This window comes from Procambarus clarkii, chromosome 27 (assembly GCF_040958095.1).
Source record: "Procambarus clarkii isolate CNS0578487 chromosome 27, FALCON_Pclarkii_2.0, whole genome shotgun sequence".
In the NCBI taxonomy this organism is placed as follows: domain Eukaryota; kingdom Metazoa; phylum Arthropoda; class Malacostraca; order Decapoda; family Cambaridae; genus Procambarus; species Procambarus clarkii.
In genome coordinates this window covers 7,382,044-7,404,758 of record NC_091176.1, presented here as the reverse complement: position 1 = coordinate 7,404,758, position 22,715 = coordinate 7,382,044, and the positions used below count along the sequence as shown (strand labels likewise).

The following is a 22,715-nucleotide window of genomic DNA, read 5'->3' as shown; positions in this document are numbered from 1 at the left end:
TCATTCGTCTACCGTCCATATCTTTGTGAGTTAATGGTACACCGTCTGTTTCATTTACCTCCCCCTAAATATTTGGCTTTCTCTTCCTGATCGTAAACATCTGTTGGACTTCTTACCGGAGCCTGTCCTCCTTTTGGGAAATTTTACTGTTGGCACACCCTCTGGGGCGATGTTATGAGAAATATCCAAGGCCACCTTCGCGAACCTTTCGACCTCTCTCCTGAAATCTGGCAAACCTACTCATGTTGACTCGTGCACTTGCACACTTTCCTGTCTTGATCTTTCTATCTGCTCCTTTTCTATTTATAAAGACCTGACATGGAGGGACCTTGATGACCTGCACAACAGTGACCATTTCCTCATTCTGGTAACCTTCATTTCTTTCTGCTCTCCTCTTTCATTTCCTCAGTGGTGGTTTTAAAAGGGAAACTGGAGTCTATTCAGTCTCCTTGCTACTCTTTCTGACCTATCTGACCAGCCTCTCCCTCAAGCCCTCCTTTTTCATTACATCTTATTCGATGTTGCCCTCTGCTCTATTCCTCACCTGGCATGCAAAAGTGCCTCCCCTCTTGTGATTCGGACTGTGTTCGGGTTGTTCGTTATAAGCCTGGAAATGACGCCGACAAACACCCGATTACTTTATTTGTTTTGAAAGGAGAGTGCAGTGGCCCAGTGGGCCATCCGAACGGCTCAGTGTGAGAGTTGTAAATCTTAAGTCACCACCATTTTAGCTGACAATTCTCTCACTAAGATCTAAAAGAAAATCCATAAGATTGCAAGTAAATTTATTCTAGATATTTCGCCTGTCCTTCATCTTCATGGGTCTGATGTGGCTGATCCGGTGTTGGTCGTAAAGGAACTGGGTTCACACTTTTAAACAGTTAGCTCCGGTACTCATCTTCCTCCTACTATCATTACTCGTAAAGGAAAATAGGAGAGTAGGAGTTTTTTTTACTGGCTTGAGGCAGTTACTCTTCCTATTCGAAAACCCAGTTCTCAAGGCACTTCCTCTAAGGATTTTTGACCAGTTGCATCTGCAAACTTTTCGAATGTATGGTTAATATACACCTCTGATTCTTAGAACGTTATCGCCACCTCTTCCCTTCTCAATTTGGCATTCTCAAGTGTCACCGCACAGCTAATATTTTAGTGGACGCAGAGGTCAACATTTGTACTGCTTTTGCTGCGAAGACCTCCGTTGTTACAGTTCTATTTGACCCGGAAAAGATTTATGACACCAGCTGGAGATACAATGTTTTCTCCCAACTACATTCTTGTGGTGTGGCGTGGTAATCACGCACTCTTCCTTCACAGCTTCCTTTCTAGTCATCGTTTAAAGTGAGACTTGCTACTACTTTCTCTGACTCCTTTCCTGAATATGAAGGTGTTCCCCAAGGTAGTGTTCTGAGCACTACTCTCTTCTTAGTTGGCGTAAATGGTCTTCCTTTCTTTCCTCTGGTAGCTTTTCGACCCTCTGTTATTGGCGCTACCTCTGGCAACGTCGAACTGCATTCGGTGCATCACCGTTAAATATTTTCGACCCTCTGTGTTGATGATGTCACTTGCTGCACTCGGCATGATGACTCCCCTTTCCTTCAACTTTCAGTTGATGCCGTGTCGTCCTGGGCCACCAATTATGGCTTCAAGTTCTCTACAACTAAGACGTGTGCTATGACTTACTCGGAAGCGGGTCGTTCTTCGTCCACCATTATCGCTCTATGGTAGTTCCCTCCTGTATTCAGATTCTGGTGAACTTTTGGGGTTGATCTCTGACTCCCGTTTGTCTTGGTCACCTCATATATCTTGTCTCCAAGTTGAATGTTCTAAGGCCGTTATCGTTCTTAAAGTCTTGTCCCATACTTCTTGAGGAGCTGATAGGCGCACACTCTCGTGCTGTCTAAACTCGATTATGGTTTTCCCACCGACTCCTCCACCTCTCCTTCCACTCTCCGTCCTTGTGATGCTCTGCGCCACACTGGGTTTCACCTCAGCTCTGGTGCCTCTCATTCATCCCCTACCCCGAACTTGTATGCTGAAGCTGGTGTTCTGTCTATACAGGATCGTCGTGATCGTTACTGCCTTCGCTACCTTGCACGGTCCTGCAACATCCTCTCTTCCTCTCCTCTTCCCTTTCACTACTTTTTTTCCTGTACGAATTTCTCACTAACAAGAGTCCCTCTTAGTTCATGTTAGCAATATCTCTCCTCATTTCGTTCCATCCTTGCCCCATGGAGGGGGTTACACTTGCAAAGTTTTGACAGACCACATGGTAAAGACTCCTATCCCTCCGGTTATAAAATGTCTTTTCCTTGAACACTATTCTTCACTCCCTTTCCATCCATTGCCGTTTTCACAGATGGGGCTAAGTCTGTCGACGGTGAAAGTAACTCCGTTGTCTCTCCTGACCAAACCTCAATGTGCCGCCTGCTATGTGCCGCCTGCTATGTGCCGCCTGCTATGTGCCGCCTGCTATGTGCCGCCTGTTATGTGCCGCCTGTTATGTGCCGCCTGCTATGTGCCGCCTGCTATGTGCCGCCTGCTATGTGCCGCCTGCTATGTGCCGCCTGTTATGTGCCGCCTGCTATGTGCCGCCTGTTGACGCTAGCATCTTCATGACTGTATTTAATGCAATCTTGTGTGCACTTCAACTGCTTTCTCAACTTCAACGTTCCATTGTCAATGTGATTGACTCCCTTAGTGCCCTCATGGCTCTGGAGTCATTTAACCCTGTGAATCCTGTTTTAGTCAGTCGAAATTCAACGTAGACTGTTTCTTATCTCCAGCAGATTTAAGTCAATTGAGTTTTGTTGGGTTCCCCCTGCCGTATTGGTATTACCTTAGGTGAACGTGCTGATGCTGCCGCTAAAGAGGCTGTCTGCACATGTCCTATTTCCATAAAACGTCATTCATTATTCAGATTTCTACCCAGTCATTCATTCCTCCATCCTTGCCCATTGGAAGGATCGCTGGTCTTCTGTTACTGGTAACAAACTGTGTGCTCTTAAGGGTAGCGTGTCCCCTTGGCCTTCCTCCTTCTACCATAACCGGTGGTGGGAAACGGCTCTGGTGAGGTTTCATATTGGCCATACATGTTTAACTTAAAGGGGCACTTAATAGGGCGCTGCCTTGTTCCTTATTGTCCAAACTGTATTGTCCCTCTTACGGTCGTGCATATCCTTGTTGAATGTTTGAACATCCAGAACGTGTGTGTGTGTCTTGCTTCCCGACCTTCCCTCGCAGTCACTTCTCCCTCGATACCATTCTTGGTGAATCGGAGTCCTTTGATATCGCTGCCCTTACGCGCATTTGTTCTCGTGTTGACGTGCTCGGTGATATTTGGCGCCTATTTTGACTATCAAGCGACACTGATGGTGCTACATTGTCTCTCCGGCTTGGTACCTTCTCTTGATTACTTATTAACTTACCCTACACCTCTGTGTCCTCCCTCACACTGTACCATTACGGGGTATACTCCCCCTCCGTGTCAGGAGGCTATGGGGTCCTGTCACTCGCATGGGGAGAGTATGGGGTCCTGTCAGTAGCATGGGGAGGGTATGGGGTCTCTACCACTAGCATGGGGAGAGTATGGCATCTCTACCACTAGCATGGGGAGGGTATGGGGTCTCTACCACTAGCATGGGGAGAGTATGGGGTCTCTACCACTAGCATGGGGAGAGTATGGGTCCTCTACCACTAGCATGGGGAGAGTATGGGGTCTCTACCACTAGCATGGGGAGGGTATGGGGTCTCTACCACTAGCATGGGGAGAGTATGGTGTCCTCTACCACTAGCATGGGGAGAGTATGGGGTCTCTACCACTAGCATGGGGAGAGTATGGGTCCTCTACCACTAGCATGGGGAGGGTATGGGGTCTCTACCACTAGCATGGGGAGGGTATGGGGTCTCTACCACTAGCATGGGGAGGGTATGGGGTCTCTACCACTAGCATGGGGAGAGTATGGGTCCTCTACCACTAGCATGGGGAGAGTATGGTGTCTCTACCACTAGCATGGAGAGAGTATGGGGTCCTCTACCACTAGCATGGGGAGAGTATGGGTCCTCTACCACTAGCATGGGGAGAGTAGGGGGTCCTCTACCACTAGCATGGGGAGAGTATGGGTCCTCTACCACTAGCATGGGGAGAATATGGGGTCTCTACCACTAGCATGGGGAGAGTATGGGGTCCTCTACCACTAGCACGGGGAGAGTATGGGGTCCTCTACCACTAGCATGGGGAGAGTATGGGGTTCACTACCACTAGCATGGGGAGAGTATGGGGTCTCTACCACTAGCATCAGGGGCCTCGTAGCCTGGTGGATAGCGCGCAGGACTCGTAATTCTGTGGCGCGGGTTCGATTCCCGCACGAGGCAGAAACAAATGGGCAAAGTTTCTTTCACCCTGAATGCCCCTGTTACCTAGCAGTAAATAGGTACCTGGGAGTTAGTCAGCTGTCACGGGCTGCTTCCTGGGGGTGGAGGCCTGATCGAGGACCGGGCCGCGGGGACACTAAAAGCCCCGAAATCATTTCAAGATAACCTCACGATAGCATGGGGAGAGTATGGCGTCTACCACTAGCATGGGGAGAGTATGGGGTCTCTACCACTAGCATGGGGAGAGTATGGGGTCCTCTACCACTAGCATGGGGAGAGTATGGGGTCCTCTACCACTAGCATGGGGAGAGTATGGGGTCTCTACCACTAGCATGGGGAGAGTATGGGGTCCTCTACCACTAGCATGGGGAGAGTATGGGGTCCTCTACCACTAGCATGGGGAGAGTATGGGGTCTCTACCACTAGCATGGGGAGAGTATGGGGTCCTCTACCACTAGCATGGGGAGAGTATGGGGTCCTCTACCACTAGCATGGGGAGAGTATGGGGTCTCTACCACTAGCATGGGGAGAGTATGGGGTCCTCTACCACTAGCATGGGGAGAGTATGTGGTCTCTACCACTAGCATGGGGAGAGTATGGGGTCCTCTACCACTAGCATGGAGAGAGTATGGGGTCCTCTACCACTAGCATGGGGAGAGTATGGGTCCTCTACCACTAGCATGGGGAGAATATGGGGTCTCTACCACTAGCATGGGGAGAGTATGGGGTCCTCTACCACTAGCACGGGGAGAGTATGGGGTCCTCTACCACTAGCATGGGGAGAGTATAGGGTTCACTACCAATAGCATGGGGAGAGTATGGGGTCTCTACCACTAGCATCAGGGGCCTCGTAGCCTGGTGGATAGCGCGCAGGACTCGTAATTCTGTGGCGCGGGTTCGATTCCCGCACGAGGCAGAAACAAATGGGCAAAGTTTCTTTCACCCTGAATGCCCCTGTTACCTAGCAGTAAATAGGTACCTGGGAGTTAGTCAGCTGTCACGGGCTGCTTCCTGGGGGTGGAGGCCTGGTCGAGGACCGGGCCGCGGGGACACTAAAAGCCCCGAAATCATTTCAAGATAACCTCACGATAGCATGGGGAGAGTATGGCGTCTACCACTAGCATGGGGAGAGTATGGGGTCTCTACCACTAGCATGGGGAGAGTATGGGGTCCTCTACCACTAGCATGGGGAGAGTATGGGGTCCTCTACCACTAGCATGGGGAGAGTATGGGGTCTCTACCACTAGCATGGGGAGAGTATGGGGTCCTCTACCACTAGCATGGGGAGAGTATGGGGTCTCTACCACTAGCATGGGGAGAGTATGGGGTCCTCTACCACTAGCATGGGGAGAGTATGGGGTCCTCTACCACTAGCATGGGGAGAGTATGGGGTCTCTACCACTAGCATGGGGAGAGTATGGGGTCCTCTACCACTAGCATGGGGAGAGTATGGGGTCCTCTACCACTAGCATGGGGAGAGTATGGGGTCTCTACCACTAGCATGGGGAGAGTATGGGGTCCTCTACCACTAGCATGGGGAGAGTATGGGGTCTCTACCACTAGCATGGGGAGAGTATGGGGTCCTCTACCACTAGCATGGGGAGAGTATGGGGTCCTCTACCACTAGCATGGGGAGAGTATGGGGTCTCTACCACTAGCATGGGGAGAGTATGGGGTCCTCTACCACTAGCATGGGGAGAGTATGGGGTCCTCTACCACTAGCATGGGGAGAGTATGGGGTCCTCTACCACTAGCATGGGGAGAGTATGGGGTCCTCTACCACTAGCATGGGGAGAGTATGGGGTCCTCTACCACTAGCATGGGGAGAGTATGGGGTCTCTACCACTAGCATGGGGAGAGTATGGGCTCCTCTACCACTAGCATGGGGAGAGTATGGGTCCTCTACCACTAGCATGGGGAGAGTATGGGGTCTCTACCACTAGCATGAGGAGAGTATGGGGTCCTCTACCACTAGCATGGGGAGAGTATGGGGTCCTCTACCACTAGCATGGGGAGAGTATGGGGTCTCTACCACTAGCATGGGGAGAGTATGGGGTCCTCTACCACTAGCATGGGGAGAGTTTGGGGTCCTCTACCACTAGCATGGGGAGAGTATGGGGTCTCTACCACTAGCATGGGGAGAGTATGGGGTCCTCTACCACTAGCATGGGGAGAGTATGGGGTCCTCTACCACTAGCATGGGGAGAGTATGGGGTCTCTACCACTAGCATGGGGAGAGTATGGGGTCCTCTACCACTAACATGGGGAGAGTATGGGGTCTCTACCACTAGCATGGGGAGAGTATGGGGTCTCTACCACTAGCATGGGGAGAGTATCTGGTCTCTACCACTAGCATGGGGAGAGTATGGGGTCCTCTACCACTAGCATGGGGAGAGTATGGTGTCTCTACCACTAGCATGGGGGAGAGTATGGGGTCTCTACCACTAGCATGGGGAGGGTATGGTGTCTCTACAACTAGCATGGGGAGGGTATGGGTCCTCTACCACTAGCATGGGGAGAGTATGGGGTCTCTACCACTAGCATGGGGAGGGTATGGGTCCTCTACCACTAGCATGGGGAGAGTATGGGGTCTCTACCACTAGCATGGGGAGAGTATGGGGTCCTCTACCACTAGCATGGGGAGAGTATGGCATCTCTACCACTAGCATGGGGAGAGTATGGGGTCCTCTACCACTAGCATGGGGAGAGTATGGGGTCTCTACCACTAGCATGGGGAGAGTATGGGGTCTCTACCACTAGCATGGGGAGAGTATGGGTCCTCTACCACTAGCATGGGGAGAGTATGGGGTCTCTACCACTAGCATGGGGAGAGTATGGGGTCTCTACCACTAGCATGGGGAGAGTATGGGGTCTCTACCACTAGCATGGGGAGAGTATGGGGTCCTCTACCACTAGCATGGGGAGAGTATGGGGTCTCTACCACTAGCATGGGGAGAGTATGGGGTCTCTACCACTAGCATGGGGAGAGTATGGGGTCCTCTAGCATGGGGAGAGTATGGGGTCTCTACCACTAGCATGGGGAGAGTATGGGGTCTCTACCACTAGCATGGGGAGAGTATGGGGTCCTCTACCACTAGCATGGGGAGAGTATGGGGTCTCTACCACTAGCATGGGGAGAGTATGGGGTCCTCTACCACTAGCATGGGGAGAGTATGGGGTCTCTACCACTAGCATGGGGAGAGTATGGGTCCTCTACCACTAGCATGGGGAGAGTATGGGGTCTCTACCACTAGCATGGGGAGAGTATGGGGTCCTCTACCACTAGCATGGGGAGAGTATGGGGTCCTCTACCACTAGCATGGGGAGAGTATGGGGTCTCTACCACTAGCATGGGGAGAGTATGGGTCCTCTACCACTAGCATTAAGGGAGCCGGTCGGCCGAGCGGACAGCACGCTGTACACGTGATCCTGTGGTCCCGGGTTCGATCCCGGGCTCCGACGAGAAACAATGGGTAGAGTTTCGTTCACCCTATGCCCCTGTTACCTAGCAGTAAAATTGGTACCTGGGTGTTAGTCAGCTGTCACGGGCTGCTTCCTGGGGGTGGAGGCCTGGTCGAGGACCGGGCCTGCCCGAGGGAATGACTTCATCAAGTCAATGATGATTCAAGCAGATGATTCAACACTAATGAATATAAAAATGTGAATGTTTAAAACAAGGGAGGACTTCAGAAAGCTACAGGAAGATCTTATCTTCTTGAGGTTATCTTGAGATGATTTCGGGGCTTTAGTGTCCCCGGGGCGCGGTCCTCGACCAGGCCTCCATCCCCAGAAAGCAGCCCGTGACAGCTGACTAACACCCAGGTACCTATTTTACTGCTAGGTAACAGGGGGCATAGAAACAAATGGGCAAAGTTTCTTTCACCCTGATGCCCCTGCTACCTAGCCTGGCCAAACTCCAGGAGTGGGCAAATAGATGGTTGCTGGAGTTCAATCCAAATAAGTGCAAGATAATATAAGAAGAAAGGAAGATAAGGAGAGTAAACCATAAGTGGAAGACAACTGCAGGAATCAGAGAGAGAAATACTTGGGAGTGGATATAGTTCCCACACGACCACCAGAGACACACACAGACCGGGTCACATCAGCATCGTATGAAACGCTGCCAAACATTACAACCTCGTTTAGAAACCTAAATTATGAATCTTTCAAGCAATCAAAACAGCTTTTCTTAGACCTGTTTTGAAATATGCAGCGCCAGCCTGGAAGCCAGTTCCTTGTGAAGCATAAACTTTAATTGAAAACTGCGGAGGTTTGCGACAAGATCAGGACGGAGGCAAGAGGGTTAAGTTATGAGGCCTGATTTCATTTATTTAAGCGTGATAATACCACTCAAAGCTCTCCAAATGTACTCACTAGAAAGGAGACGAGAGAGATACCAAATAATATACACGTGGAAAATACTGGAGGGCCAAGTCCCTAATCTACACAGTAAAATAACAACGTACTGGAGTGAACGATATGGAAGAAAATGTAGAATAGAACCAGTGAAGAGCAGAGGTGCCATAGGCACAATTAGAGAACACTGTATAAACATCAGAGGTCCGCGGTTGTTCAACATCCTCCCAGCAAGCATAAGAAATATTGCCGGAACAACCGTGGACATCTTCAAGAGAAAACTAGATAGTTTCCTCCAAGGAGTGCCGGACCAACCGGGCTGTGGTGGGTATGTGGGCCTGCGGGCCGCTCCAAGCAACAGCCTGGTGGACCAAACTCTCACAAGTCAAGCCTGGCCTCGGGCCGGGCTTGAGGAGTAGAAGAACTCCCAGAACCCCATCAACCAGGTATCAACCACGTATGGGCCCACTGTCATGGGTATGCGGCCCACTGCCATGGGTATGGGGCCCACTGCCATGGATATGGGGCACACTGTCATGGGTATGCGGCCCACTGCCATGGATATGGGGCCCACTGTCATGGGTATGGGGCCCACTGCCATGGGAATGGGGCCCACTGCCATGGGTATGGAGCCCACTGCCATGGGTATGGAGCCCACAGCCATGGGTATGAGGTCCAGTACCAATCATAAGATGGGTATGGGGCACATAATACATGAGGTAAACAACCTCGGGTGTTGCCTGGCCGTGTAACAAGCAATAATGTGGTATCAGTGAAGGTAATCACCTGTCACAGTGATTAAACACCTGGCCAGATAACACAACCGCTCGCGCATACCTGGCGCCTTGGGCTTTGGTCCTCTTGCTGTTCTCCTGTCTTGGCTTCCCGCCTCTCTCTGGCTCTCTCAGCTCTCTCTCTCTCCCTCCCAGCTCGCCCCAGCCATCTCTCCTTCCTCTGACCCGCCCCCAGCCATCTCTCCCTCCCCTGACCCGCCCCAGCCATCTCTCCCTCCTCTGACCCGCCCCCAGCCATCTCTCCCTCCCCTGACCCGCCCCCAGCCATCTCTCCCTCCTCTGACCCGCCCCCAGCCATCTCTCCCTCCCCTGACCCGCCCCGAGCCATCTCTCCCTCCCCTGACCCGCCCCCAGCCATCTCTCCCTCCCCTGACCCGCCCCAGCCATCTCTCCCTCCTCTGACCCGCCCCCAGCCATCTCTCCCTCCCCTGACCCGCCCCCAGCCATCTCTCCCTCCCCTGACCCGCCCCCAGCCATCTCTCCCTCCCCTGACCCGCCCCCAGCCATCTCTCCCTCCTCTGACCCGCCCCCAGCCATCTCTCCCTCCCCTGACCCGCCCCCAGCCATCTCTCCCTCCCCTGACCCGCCCCCAGCCATCTCTCCCTCCCCTGACCCGCCCCCAGCCATCTCTCCCTCCCCTGACCCGCCCCCAGCCATCTCTCCCTCCCCTGACCCGCCCCCAGCCATCTCTCCCTCCTCTGACCCGCCCCCAGCCATCTCTCCCTCCCCTGACCCGCCCCCAGCCATCTCTCCCTCCCCTGACCCGCCCCCAGCCATCTCTCCCTCCCCTGACCCGCCCCCAGCCATCTCTCCCTCCCCTGACCCGCCCCCAGCCATCTCTCCCTCCTCTGACCCGCCCCCAGCCATCTCTCCCTCCCCTGACCCGCCCCCAGCCATCTCTCCCTCCTCTGACCCGCCCCCAGCCATCTCTCCCTACTCTGACCCACCCCGAGCCATCTCTCCCTCCCTGACCCGCCCCCAGCCATCTCTCCCTCCTCTGACCCGCCCCCAGCCATCTCTCCCTCCCCTGACCCGCCCCCAGCCATCTCTCCCTCCTCTGACCCGCCCCCAGCCATCTCTCCCTCCTCTGACCCGCCCCCAGCCATCTCTCCCTCCCCTGACCCGCCCCCAGCCATCTCTCCCTCCTCTGACCCACCCCGAGCCATCTCTCCCTCCCTGACCCGCCCCCAGCCATCTCTCCCTCCTCTGACCCGCCCCCAGCCATCTCTCCCTCCTCTGACCCGCCCCCAGCCATCTCTCCCTCCTCTGACCCGCCCCCAGCCATCTCTCCCTCCCTGACCCGCCCCGAGCCATCTCTCCCTCCTCTGACCCGCCCCGAGCCATCTCTCCCTCCTCTGACCCGCCCCCAGCCATCTCTCCCTCCTCTGACCCGCCCCCAGCCATCTCTCCCTCCTCTGACCCACCCCGAGCCATCTCTCCCTCCTCTGACCCGCCCCCAGCCATCTCTCCCTCCTCTGACCCACCCCCAGCCATCTCTCCCTCCCTGACCCGCCCCGAGCCATCTCTCCCTCCCCTGACCCGCCCCCAGCCATCTCTCCCTCCTCTGACCCGCCCCCAGCCATCTCTTCCTCCTCTGACCCGCCCCCAGCCATCTCTTCCTCCCCTGACCCGCCCCCAGCCATCTCTCCCTCCTCTGACCCGCCCCCAGCCATCTCTCCCTCCTCTGACCCGCCCCCAGCCATCTCTCCCTCCCCTGACCCGCCCCGAGCCATCTCTCCCTCCTCTGACCCGCCCCGAGCCATCTCTCCCTCCTCTGACCCGCCCCGAGCCATCTCTCCCTCCTCTGACCCGCCCCGAGCCATCTCTCCCTCCTCTGACCCGCCCCGAGCCATCTCTCCCTCCTCTGACCCGCCCCGAGCCATCTCTCCCTCCCCTGACCCGCCCCCAGCCATCTCTCCCTCCTCTGACCCGCCCCCAGCCATCTCTCCCTCCCCTGACCCGCCCCCAGCCATCTCTCCCTCCTCTGACCCGCCCCCAGCCATCTCTCCCTCCTCTGACCCGCCCCCAGCCATCTCTCCCTCCCCTGACCCGCCCCCAGCCATCTCTCCCTCCTCTGACCCGCCCCAGCCATCTCTCCCTCCCCTGACCCGCCCCCAGCCATCTCTCCCTCCTCTGACCCGCCCCCAGCCATCTCTCCCTCCTCTGACCCGCCCCAGCCATCTCTCCCTCCTCTGACCCGCCCCCAGCCATCTCTCCCTCCCCTGACCCGCCCCGAGCCATCTCTCCCTCCTCTGACCCGCCCCAGCCATCTCTCCCTCCTCTGACCCGCCCCCAGCCATCTCTCCCTCCCCTGACCCGCCCCGAGCCATCTCTCCCTCCTCTGACCCGCCCCGAGCGCAGCACTTGTCAGTACCCGCCAAACACACACTACGACGTTGGTACAATGTTCGAACAAGTTTTAACACCTCCTAACCAGTTATAACAACCAATATAGCAAGTTGTAACAACGTTCTAATACGTCACAAACACGTTAAGCCAAGATGTAACAACTTTATTACAAGTTGTAACAAGCGGAAAATAGAGACAATTTCGGTTTGTGTTTCTAAGGACTCACCGAAGAGTACTAACCTAACAGTACTCACCTAACAGTGTTCACGGGAAAATGAGATGTCACCCTTTATGCCCCGCCCACTTTCCTAGTACAGTGGAGGGGAAAGTATTCCCCAGACCTTATGTTTACAAACAAAGATGACCTGATTAGGGACATAATGATAAGTACATAATTGTGAAGTACATGGAGGAGGAAGGGAAGTATAACACCAGGCAACATGGGTTTAGACACCACAAAGGGGCCCATACAGCTATAGCCCTGATCTACCAGCATATAGCAGAGGGGCCCATACAGCTATAGCCCTGATCTACCAGCATATAGCAGAGGGGCCCATACAGCTATAGCCCTGATCTACCAGCATATAGCAGAGGGGCCCATACAGCTATAGCCCTGATCTACCAGCATATAGCAGAGGGGCCCATACAGCTATAGCCCTGATCTACCAGCATATAGCAGAGGGGCCCATACAGCTATAGCCCTGATCTACCAGCATATAGCAGAGGGGCCCATACAGCTATAGCCCTGATCTACCAGCATATAGCAGAGGGGCCCATACAGCTATAGCCCTGATCTACCAGCATATAGCCAACGCAGTGTCGAAAAACGATCAGTGTAATATAGTGCTTAGAGACGTCTCGAAAGCCTTCGACAAAGTGTGGCTCACAGGCCTAAAATATAAGATATCTCAACTAGGACTGTGAAGTGGATAAGGTGCCCTGTAGACCAGTTGAAGAGTGCTTCTGGCAGTATAGGTTCGAGTCACTTCTAGGGTGTGAGTTTTCAGTTATATATATATATATATATATATATATATATATATATATATATATATATATATATATATATATATATATATATATATATATATATATATATGTCGTACCTAGTAGCCAGAACGCACTTCTCAGCCTACAATTCAGGGCCCGATTTGCCTAATAAGCCAAGTTTTCCTGAATTAATATATTTTCTAAATTTTTTTTCTTATGAAATGATAAAGCTACCCATTTCATTATGTATGAGGTCAATTTTTTTTTATTGGAGTTAAAATTAACGTAGATATATGACCGAACCTAACCAACCCTACCTAACCTAACCTAACCTATCTTTATGGGTTAGGTTAGGTTAGGTAGCCGAAAAAGCTAGGTTAGGTTAGGTTAGGTAGGTTAGGTAGTCGAAAAACAATTAATTCATGAAAACTTGGCTTATTAGGCAAATCGGGCCTTGCATAGTAATCTGAGAAGTGCGTTCTGGCTACTAGGTACGACATATATATATATATATATATATATATATATATATATATATATATATATATATATATATATATATATATGTGTGTGTGTGTGTGTGTATATGTATGAAGAACTCAATAAATAATAATAATAAAATAAAGAGCCTTAAACAGAACAACATGTGTGGAAGCATCGGAGTGTGTGTATATATGAATGCTACACAGTGTTCATCTATAGACACCCACATATGATGAAACACATGTGAAGAACCTCTCACACACTCACAGCTCCCTGACAAGAGGGAGCCAGCTTAGCTTAGCTGCCAACACCCACACATGGTGTCAGCAAGGCGGACAGCCCGCCTGCTTTCATACCTCTCACTGTATTTCCCACTTCTATACTTCCCTTCACCTATGCCTCTCCTTCCTCTTTACTCCCCAAAAAAGAGACATAATGATCACAACTACTTGTTACTCAGATCACAACCTGATCGACGTTCAGACCAACATGGCCAATAGACCTGTGTAGCTAATCTCAAATCCAGGAGGAGGGTAGTTCAGCAAATTTAATTTTAATGACAAACATGATATGGCAAGGAATAAAGCAAGACCTCGCATAAGAATGCTGGGAAGAACATTATGCAGACTTAAACCACAGCTTCGAGAACCTTGAGGTTACCTTGAGGTGCTTCCGGGGCTTAGCGTCCCCGCGGCCCGGTCGTCGACCTGGCCTCCTACATAGGAACTGTAGCACTAGATACATGTAGAGGGCATATACCACTGTTCACTTGAGACAGTTAAGCAAGTCCCAGCTGTGTCTGGGTACAAGTGACAGGATGAACAACCCAGCGGGTTTTCTTCCTATTGGGGAGTGTTGTACATGCTGCTATGGCGGTGTGTCCACTCACAAGATGAGTGGCGCTGCCCAATACTGTCACTATGGCGGTGTGTCCACTCACAAGATGAGTGGCGCTGCCCAATACTGTCACTATGGCGGTGTGTCCACTCACAGGATGAGTGACGCTGCCCAATACTGTCACTATGGCGGTGTGTCCACTCACAGGATGAGTGGCGCTGCCCAATACTGTCACTATGGCGGTGTGTCCACTCACAAGATGAGTGGCGCTGCCCAATAATGTCACTATGGCGGTGTGTCCACTCACAGGATGAGTGACGCTGCCCAATACTGTCACTATGGCGGTGTGTCCACTCACAGGATGAGTGGCGCTGCCCAATACTGTCACTATGGCGGTGTGTCCACTCACAGGATGAGTGACGCTGCCCAATAATGTCACTATGGCGGTGTGTCCACTCACAGGATGAGTGGCGCTGCCCAATAATGTCACTATGGCGGTGTGTCCACTGACAGGATGAGTGGCGCTGCCCAATACTGTCACTATGGCGGTGTGTCCACTCACAGGATGAGTGACACTGCCCAATACTGTCACTATGGCGGTGTGTCCACTCACAGGATGAGTGACGCTGCCCAATACTGTCACTATGGCGGTGTGTCCACTCACAAGATGAGTGGCGCTGCCCAATACTGTCACTATGGCGGTGTGTCCACTCACAGGATGAGTGGCGCTGCCCAATACTGTCACTATGACGGTGTGTCCACTCACAGGATGAGTGGCGCTGCCCAATACTGTCACTATGGCGGTGTGTCCACTCACAAGATGAGTGGCGCTGCCCAATACTGTCACTATGGCGGTGTGTCCACTCACAGGATGAGTGGCGCTGCCCAATACTGTTACTATGGCGGTGTGTCCACTCACAGGATGAGTGGCGCTGCCCAATACTGTCACTATGGCGGTGTGTCCACTCACAGGATGAGTGGCGCTGCCCAATACTGTCACTATGGCGGTGTGTTCACTCACAGGATGAGTGACGCTGCCCAATACTGTCACTATGGCGGTGTGTCCACTCACAAGATGAGTGACGAAATAGGGAAATTGAAATTATTGAGCTCAAGCTGAGAGAATCATATACAATCCCAGAGAGACAAAGAGAGCAAAAGGCCATAAGTGAAATAGAGAGGAACCCAAAATACTTTTTCTCGTATGGAAAACATGAACAAAAACTACATCTAGCATCGGGCCCTTGCATAAGGGTGATAAAACTTTCACACATGACTGCAATGATATGAAGGGACCTATCAGGAGAAAGCGCCAAGCCATTACGACTATTTAGCACCTGGAAGGGACCAGGATTATGATTTGGGATGGGACGGGGGGCAGGAATGGTGGCCAACCATTTGGACGGTCGGGGATTGAACGCCGACCTGGATGAAGCGAGACCGTCGCTTTACCGTCCAGCCCAAGTGGTTGAACAGCAAAGAAATGAGTGAAATACTGAGTCTTCAGAACGATTCTGTTATCAGTGAAGACACTGAAGATCCAAATGAATTCTTCATGAATGTGACAACAACATGGAACCATATTTATCAGGTGTCGCCCTAACCCAACTGGACTTTGAAGTAGCCATAGACACCATGGCCATGCACTCTACACGAGACCAACACTCATGGAATTATATATTCATCAAGAGGTACAACACATCACTATCACCTTCCTTCAAGGAGTGCCGGACCAACTGGGCTGTGGTGGGTATGTGGGCCTGCGGGCCGCTCCAAGCAACAGCCTGGTGGACCAAACTCTCACAAGTCAAGCCTGGCCTCAGGCCGGGCTTGGGGAGTAGAAGAACTCCCAGAACCCCATCAACCAGGTATCAACCAGGTATCACAGGCCCTAAACAAGTTTTGGAGACGAAGCCTAAATATTGGTTCATCCCTGACAAACTTATAACAGAAGAGATCGCGCCACTTCATAAAGGAGGTAGTAAAGCAAATGCCAAAAATGATAGACCAATAGCTTTAACACCACACATCATAACAATCTTTAAAAGAGTGCTAAGAAGTAAGATTACAAATCATATTTAAATCACAACATATACATAACCCTGGACAACTCGGGTTCAGAACAGGGCGCTCCTGCCTCTCTCAGTTGATAGATCACTATGACATAGCCTCACCTGCCATAGAAAACAAACAAAACGCAGATTTAATATACACAGACTATGCAAAAACTTTTTCACAAACGTGACCCTGGTGTTATAGCGCACAAATGCACACAAAACGAAATACTGGTTTAGTACTAGCACGCAAAGTAGAGATAGATCTTCAACTTCCTAATGAACAGAACGCAAAGTGTAATAGTTAACACAGTCAAGTTTGGAGCATCAACTCTGAAAAGCTCAGTAAAGGTACCGTACATATTTTTTCTCATCCTAATATCTGACATAGACAAGGATACAATCTACACTACTGTATCGTCATTTGCATATGCAGATGACACTAGGCTTTTCATGCGAGCAGACAATATAGAGGACACGGCAGACCTCTGGCTTATTATTGATTTTTTATTTATTTATATAGGGCCTCGTAGCCTGGTGGATAGCGCACAGGACTCGTAATTCTGTGGCGCGGGTTCGATTCCCGCACGAGGCAGAAACAAATGGGCAAAGTTTCTTTCACCCTGAATGCCCCTGTTACCTAGCAGTAAATAGGTACCTGGGAGTTAGTCAGCTGTCACGGGCTGCTTCCTGGGGGTGGAGGCCTGGTCGAGGACCGGGCCGCGGGGACACTAAAGCCCCGAAATCATCTCAAGATAACCTCAAGATACAAGAAGTTACATTGAGGGTTAACAGAGAATATAGAAAATAAGTTGAATTAACATTCCTGTAAAGCCACTTGCACGCATAGCGTTTCCGGCAAGTCCTTAAACTAACAGAAATTTTGTTGATAAATTAACAGTAAAATTGATAAAAAATTTTAGCAGGTATTTTGCAGCTTATCTTTACAGATACAGATAATTTTAAGTAGAATAATTACAGTAAAATTTACAATTTTTTTTTACAGGTAATTTGAAGAAATTTTGAGACAAAAGCAGATCAGAATAATAGACAATAAAGAAACAAGAATTACTAGTTACATGAGGATAACATTTCAGGGTTAAACATTGGTTCACTGAAGCACAATATGAGGATCATTACAAGGAATAATGCAGTAGAATATGCACTCAATACGACAACCATGATATCAGATGATATCTAAGATAACAATGGTAAAGTAATATGGCTTAGGTACAAATATTGAGGGATTGGGTAGCATTAGATACAGTGTGAGTTAAAGCACTAAGTAGAAAACTATGAAAGTGAAATTAGGTACTTTTTGGTTTTATTTTTGAATAAGGCAAAAGTTGGACAGCTTTTCAAATCACTAGGGAGTGAGTTCCCTAGACTTGGTCCCTTTATTTGCATAGAGTGTTTACACAGATTAAGTTTGACTCTGGGGATATCAAAGAGATATTTATGTCTGGTGTGGTGGCCATGTGTTCTATTACATCTGTCCAGGAAGAGTTTCAAAACAGGATTTGCACTTAGAAAAAGGGTTTTATAAACGTAATTTACACAAGAGAAAATATGGAGTGAATTTATGTTTAGCATGTTTAGGGATTTGAACAAGGGGGCTGTGTGTTGTCTGAAGGCAAAGTTTGTTATTGTCCTGATAGCACATTTTTACTGGATGATGATGATGATGGGCTTGAGGTAGTTTACAGAGGTTGATCCCCAAGCACAGATACCATAAGTAAGATAGGGATAGATAAGTGCATAATAGTGAGAGGAGAGCAAAGTAGGATACATAATATATGATCTTAGAGAGTATTCCAACTGTTTTAGAAAACTTTTTAGTTATGTGTTGTATATGGGTGCTGAAGTTGAGTCTCTTGTCTAAGTACAGGCCAAGGAACTTTCGATCATTTTTATTGCTAATGTTAACATTGTCTATCTGAAGCGGAATTGCATTTGTTGATTTGTTTCCAAATAAGATGTAGTAGGTCTTTTCTATGTTTAGTGTGAGTTTGATGGTTGACATCCACAAGTGGACTTTTTTTTAATTCATTGTTTACAACATTATTTAACATGAGTGGGTTGGGGTCAGAGTAGATGAGGGTAGTATCATCAGTAAACAATATAGGATTATGCATGTTAGAGACATTAGGCAGATCATTGATGTATATAAGAAACAGGAGGGGTCCTAGGATGCTGCCCTGTGGCACCCCTACAGTTAGTGGTAGAGTGGGAGAGGTTATATCATTGATGGCTACATATTGGTGTCTGTCACTAAGATAGGATTGGATATAGTTCAGGGAAAGGTCTCGGATTCCATAATGGTGGAGTTTAAGTAAGAGGTAGTTGTGATTAACAGTATCAAGGAGCCTTTCTCAGGTCAATGAAGAGTCCAATCGGAAACTCATTTTTGTCAAGGGCTGAGTAGATTAAGTCAAGCAGAGTAATAATAGCATCATTGGTACTCTTTTTTGGGAGCGGAAGCCAAACTGACAGGGACTGAGTGTATTGAATTTTACAAGATAGGAGTAGAGCTGTTTGTAAATAATTTGTTCAAATATTTTTGATAATATAGGTAGATATGATATTGGTCTGTAATTATTTATGTCTGCCGTGTTAACCTCCGTTATGAACTGGCGTTACTCTTGCTTTTTTAAGGATATCAGGGAAGGTATGACACTCTAAGGATTTATTGAACAACAAAGCTATGGGAGGTGCAAGGGTATGGGAGACACTCTTGAATACCATCGATGGTATTTCGCTGATGTTCCCAGCTTTGGTTTTTAGTGAGTGAATGATAGACACAACATCTGTCGGGCTGACCGGAGAGAGGAGAAGACAGTTTGGGTAGCTGCCTGAAAGATATGTGGTAACATGTGTCTGAGACTGTGGGATTTTTCGGGCAAGGTTAGCACCAATCGATGAAAAGAAGCTATTGTAAATCGGGGCATTCAATTTTTTTTGGGGGGTGGGGTTTTGGGTGGAGTAAAGAGGAAGGAGAGGCATAGGTGAAGGGAAGTATAGAAGTGGGAAATACAGTGAGAGGTATGAAAGCAGGCGGGCTGTCCGCCTTGCTGACACCATGTGTGGGTGTTGGCAGCTAAGTAATTCAATATATCACAGATAATAATATATTTAATTAAAACAAGTTCCAGCTCCGGCGCTATGGGAAAAAACGAGAATATAAAAACGGAACCAAATCACACTATAGAACGAAAATCAGTGTAAAGGATTTAGGAGTAATCATGTGGGAAGACCTTACCTTTACACAACACCATAATGTAGCCGTCACGACTGCAAGAAAAATGACAGGTTGGATAACAAGGACCTTCCAAACAAGGGCTGCCATACCAATGATGATATTGACAAATTCAACAGGAGCCGTGATTGTAACGGAGGAAGGGGGGGGGGGGGGGAAATGGCTCTCTTTAGTCCATTATTCCCCCCCCCCCCAGTTAACTAACGAGGCCGGGGGAAACAGCTCTCTCTAGTCCGTTATCCCGTCCCCAGTTAGCTAACTATTCTAGAGCACCGCTAGAGTTCCTACGGCAACCTCTCTCGTTCAACACCTTGTAACCTGGGTATTCGACTACCTAGGTGCGGAGACTACAAGGCGCCGTAACTTGATCAGCTACCCGCAACTCTAGAGAACTCTAGAATACATTTCACTGCCACAAACGTATAAGAGAAACGAAAGGAAAGAGATGAATAATGAAGTAATTAGTGAGGGTTTGGGGTGAGAGAGGTAGAGAAGTGGGAGGAGCGAGGAGGGTCATTAGCTGAAAGGGAGAGTTTGGAGAGGGGTGGAGGGAGAGGAGTACTTAGGTAGAAGTAGAAAAGTAGATAGTAGAAGGGCTGCCACCATCTGGGCTGGTCAGTACATACAAGACAAGGAATGGAACTTGTCTGTACCAAAAGATGTTATTAGCATGTATCAACTCTAAACATGTACTCATTAAAATCATGAAATCAGTAACGGCAGAGGCTCTCTCATCTCAACTCAAAAAACTCTAGGGAAGAAAGTTAATAACAATTTAAACAATAAATTCATCAATTATATTTCACATGATAAGTATCATAATTTAAGCAATTCAACTTAATGTTCAAGGTTAATATACAAAGTGAGTCATCACCCAAGAATTCGAGACCATTACCATTGTCTGCCCCTGATCTTCTTGAGGTTATCTTGAGATGATTTCGGGGCTTTAGTGTCCCCGCGGCCCGGTCCTCGACCAGACCTCCACCCTCAGGAAGCAGCCCGTGACAGCTGACTAACACCCAGGTACCTATTTTACTGCTAGGTAACAGGGGCATAGGGTGAAAGAAACTCTGCCCATTGTTTCTCGCCGGCGCCTGGGATCGAACCCAGGACCACAGGATCACAAGTCCAGCGTGCTGTCCGCTCGGCCGACCGGCTCCCCTGAGTCTAAGTTAAATAGAGAGGGGGGAGGGGAGATCTGCAGTTGTGAAGCAGCGTCACCCCCCCCCCCCCCCCCCCGTCCGGCCGACAGCCTATCTCGGCGGCTGTCCTCTGCTCTGCTGGCTGTTCTCCTATTGCTTTTTCTTCTCGAATCTACAGCTCCCTCAGTATATATTGGGAAACCTAGTAGCTAACTCCGCCCACAAGTAGATAGCCTCAGGCTCTCTACCAAGCCATTCCTTAAACGTCGGCATGTTTGACGGACCTACCCGGCTATCAGGCTACAATTATCAGATTAGCAGAAGCAAGGTGAAATTCGCATGAACTGACCTCAGGTCAACTTGAGGTCATTAACGCTTAGAGGTGTGAGTTTCAGGCCGGCAGACTGGCGCCTCTCAAATCCTTGTCTGGCTTGACTCATGTACTATATATATATATAAATAAAACTAAACAAAACACCTTTACGGTGCTACATGATGAAGATCGAACATAGAACGAAATATAGAACAAAAAGGCAACGTAAAGGATTTGGGTGTACTCATGTCGGAAGACCTTACCTTTAAGGAACACAATAAAGTAGCCGTCACAACTGCAAGAAAAATGATAAGTTGGATAACAAGAACCTTTCACACTAGAAACACAAAAATCACAATAGCGTGATGCATCAAATGAACAAATCCACAAGAGCTGTGACGAGGATTCGAACCTACATACGGGAGCATCCCAGACGCTGCTTTAATCGACTGAGCTACAACATGGAAAAGAGTTGAAACCGAAGTTCTACTGAACTTACCGGATCCTGCAGCCTCTCCGAGGCACAAGCTCGAATGCAAGGGGAAGTTGTGTAAAACCCTGGTTTGTGCCTCGGAGAGGCTGCAGGATCCAGTAAGTTCAGTAGAACTTCTGGTTACAACTCTTTCCATGTCGTAGCTCAGTCGATTAAGGCAGCATCTGGGATGCTCCCGGACGTAGGTTCGAATCCTTGTCACGGCCCTTGTGGATTTGTTCTTTCACACTAGAGATGCTATACCAGTGATGATACTTTTCAAGACGCTAGTGCTCTCTAGAGTGGAGTACTGCTGCACAATGACAGCCCCTTTCAAAGCTGGAGAAATTGCTGACCTGGAGAGCGTGCAGAGATCCTTTACTGCTAGAATCCACTCAGTAAAACATCTAAACTATTGGGACCGACTAAAGAGCCTAAATCTGTATTCCCTTGAGCGCAGGCGGGAGAGATACATTATAATTTACATATGGAAAATAGTAGAGGGGCTGGTCCCAAACCTGCTCACAGAAATAACATCACATGAGACCAGAAGGCATGGCAGGATGTGCAGAATACCCCCGTTGAAGAGCAAAGGTGCAACAGGTACTCTGAGAGTACCTGCATTATCATTTGTAGTGAAGCTGTGTGCTCCTATTCTCGGCTTCATTGCGTGTTCCATCGTTGTTTTCCTTCTGACGTGGCTATACAGTAATTTGGGTTGAGTCTTTGCTTTATTTGCTATGTCATTTTAATACTTTCTGCCTCTCTTCTCTCCCCGAGGTATTCATTCCCAGAACATTTCTCTGCTCTCTGCTCTCTCTACTTTCTTTATTATTTCTGAAATTTCTCCACGCCCTAGTATTTAATTGCTTTGCCAACTTACATCCCTGATTAAACTACAGGTCTCTCATTAGCATTTGGTCTTTGTACTTATGGACTGGTACAAACTGGTCTGCTGCCTCCTTACACATCTGGGTGATGTAGTCCATCATGTCTCGGGTCCTCTTTCCTCTGAGCTCAGATTCCCATGTTTTATCTATTGGGATTTTTCTTATCTCCTCGTAGTTTCCAATTCGGTATTGCCAGCATTTTCTTTTCTGGTCCCTTCCTTGAGTAAGTTATTCCTACTTCTACCAGATACTCAAGTATCAATGCACTGTGATAACTTATTCCCACGGGGGTTTCGAAGTGGATTTCTCTTATGCCTGAATTATTCAGAGTACCAGCTAGCTAGTTCGTCGCTGTCTCTCATTCTTATGGGTCGCTGACATGCTGGCTTAAAATGTTTTTTGTTGCCA

The 22,715-nt window shown here is 49.4% G+C and overlaps 2 protein-coding genes across 3 annotated transcripts in view; one reads left to right on the top strand and one right to left on the bottom strand.

The window, feature by feature from the left end:
* LOC123762726 (vascular endothelial growth factor receptor kdr-like) overlaps positions 1-22,715 on the top strand; it is a 471,742-nt gene that overhangs the window by 49,447 nt on the left and 399,580 nt on the right. The gene's annotated exons all lie outside the window — the stretch shown is intronic.
* LOC138369084 (circumsporozoite protein-like) lies at positions 9,510-11,464 on the bottom strand. The gene is made up of 2 exons (XM_069332016.1): positions 11,031-11,464; positions 9,510-9,513 (listed from the first exon to the last, which is right to left on the bottom strand). The coding sequence occupies exons 1-2, from the start codon at positions 11,462-11,464 to the stop codon at positions 9,510-9,512; spliced, it is 438 nt and encodes a 145-aa protein (XP_069188117.1).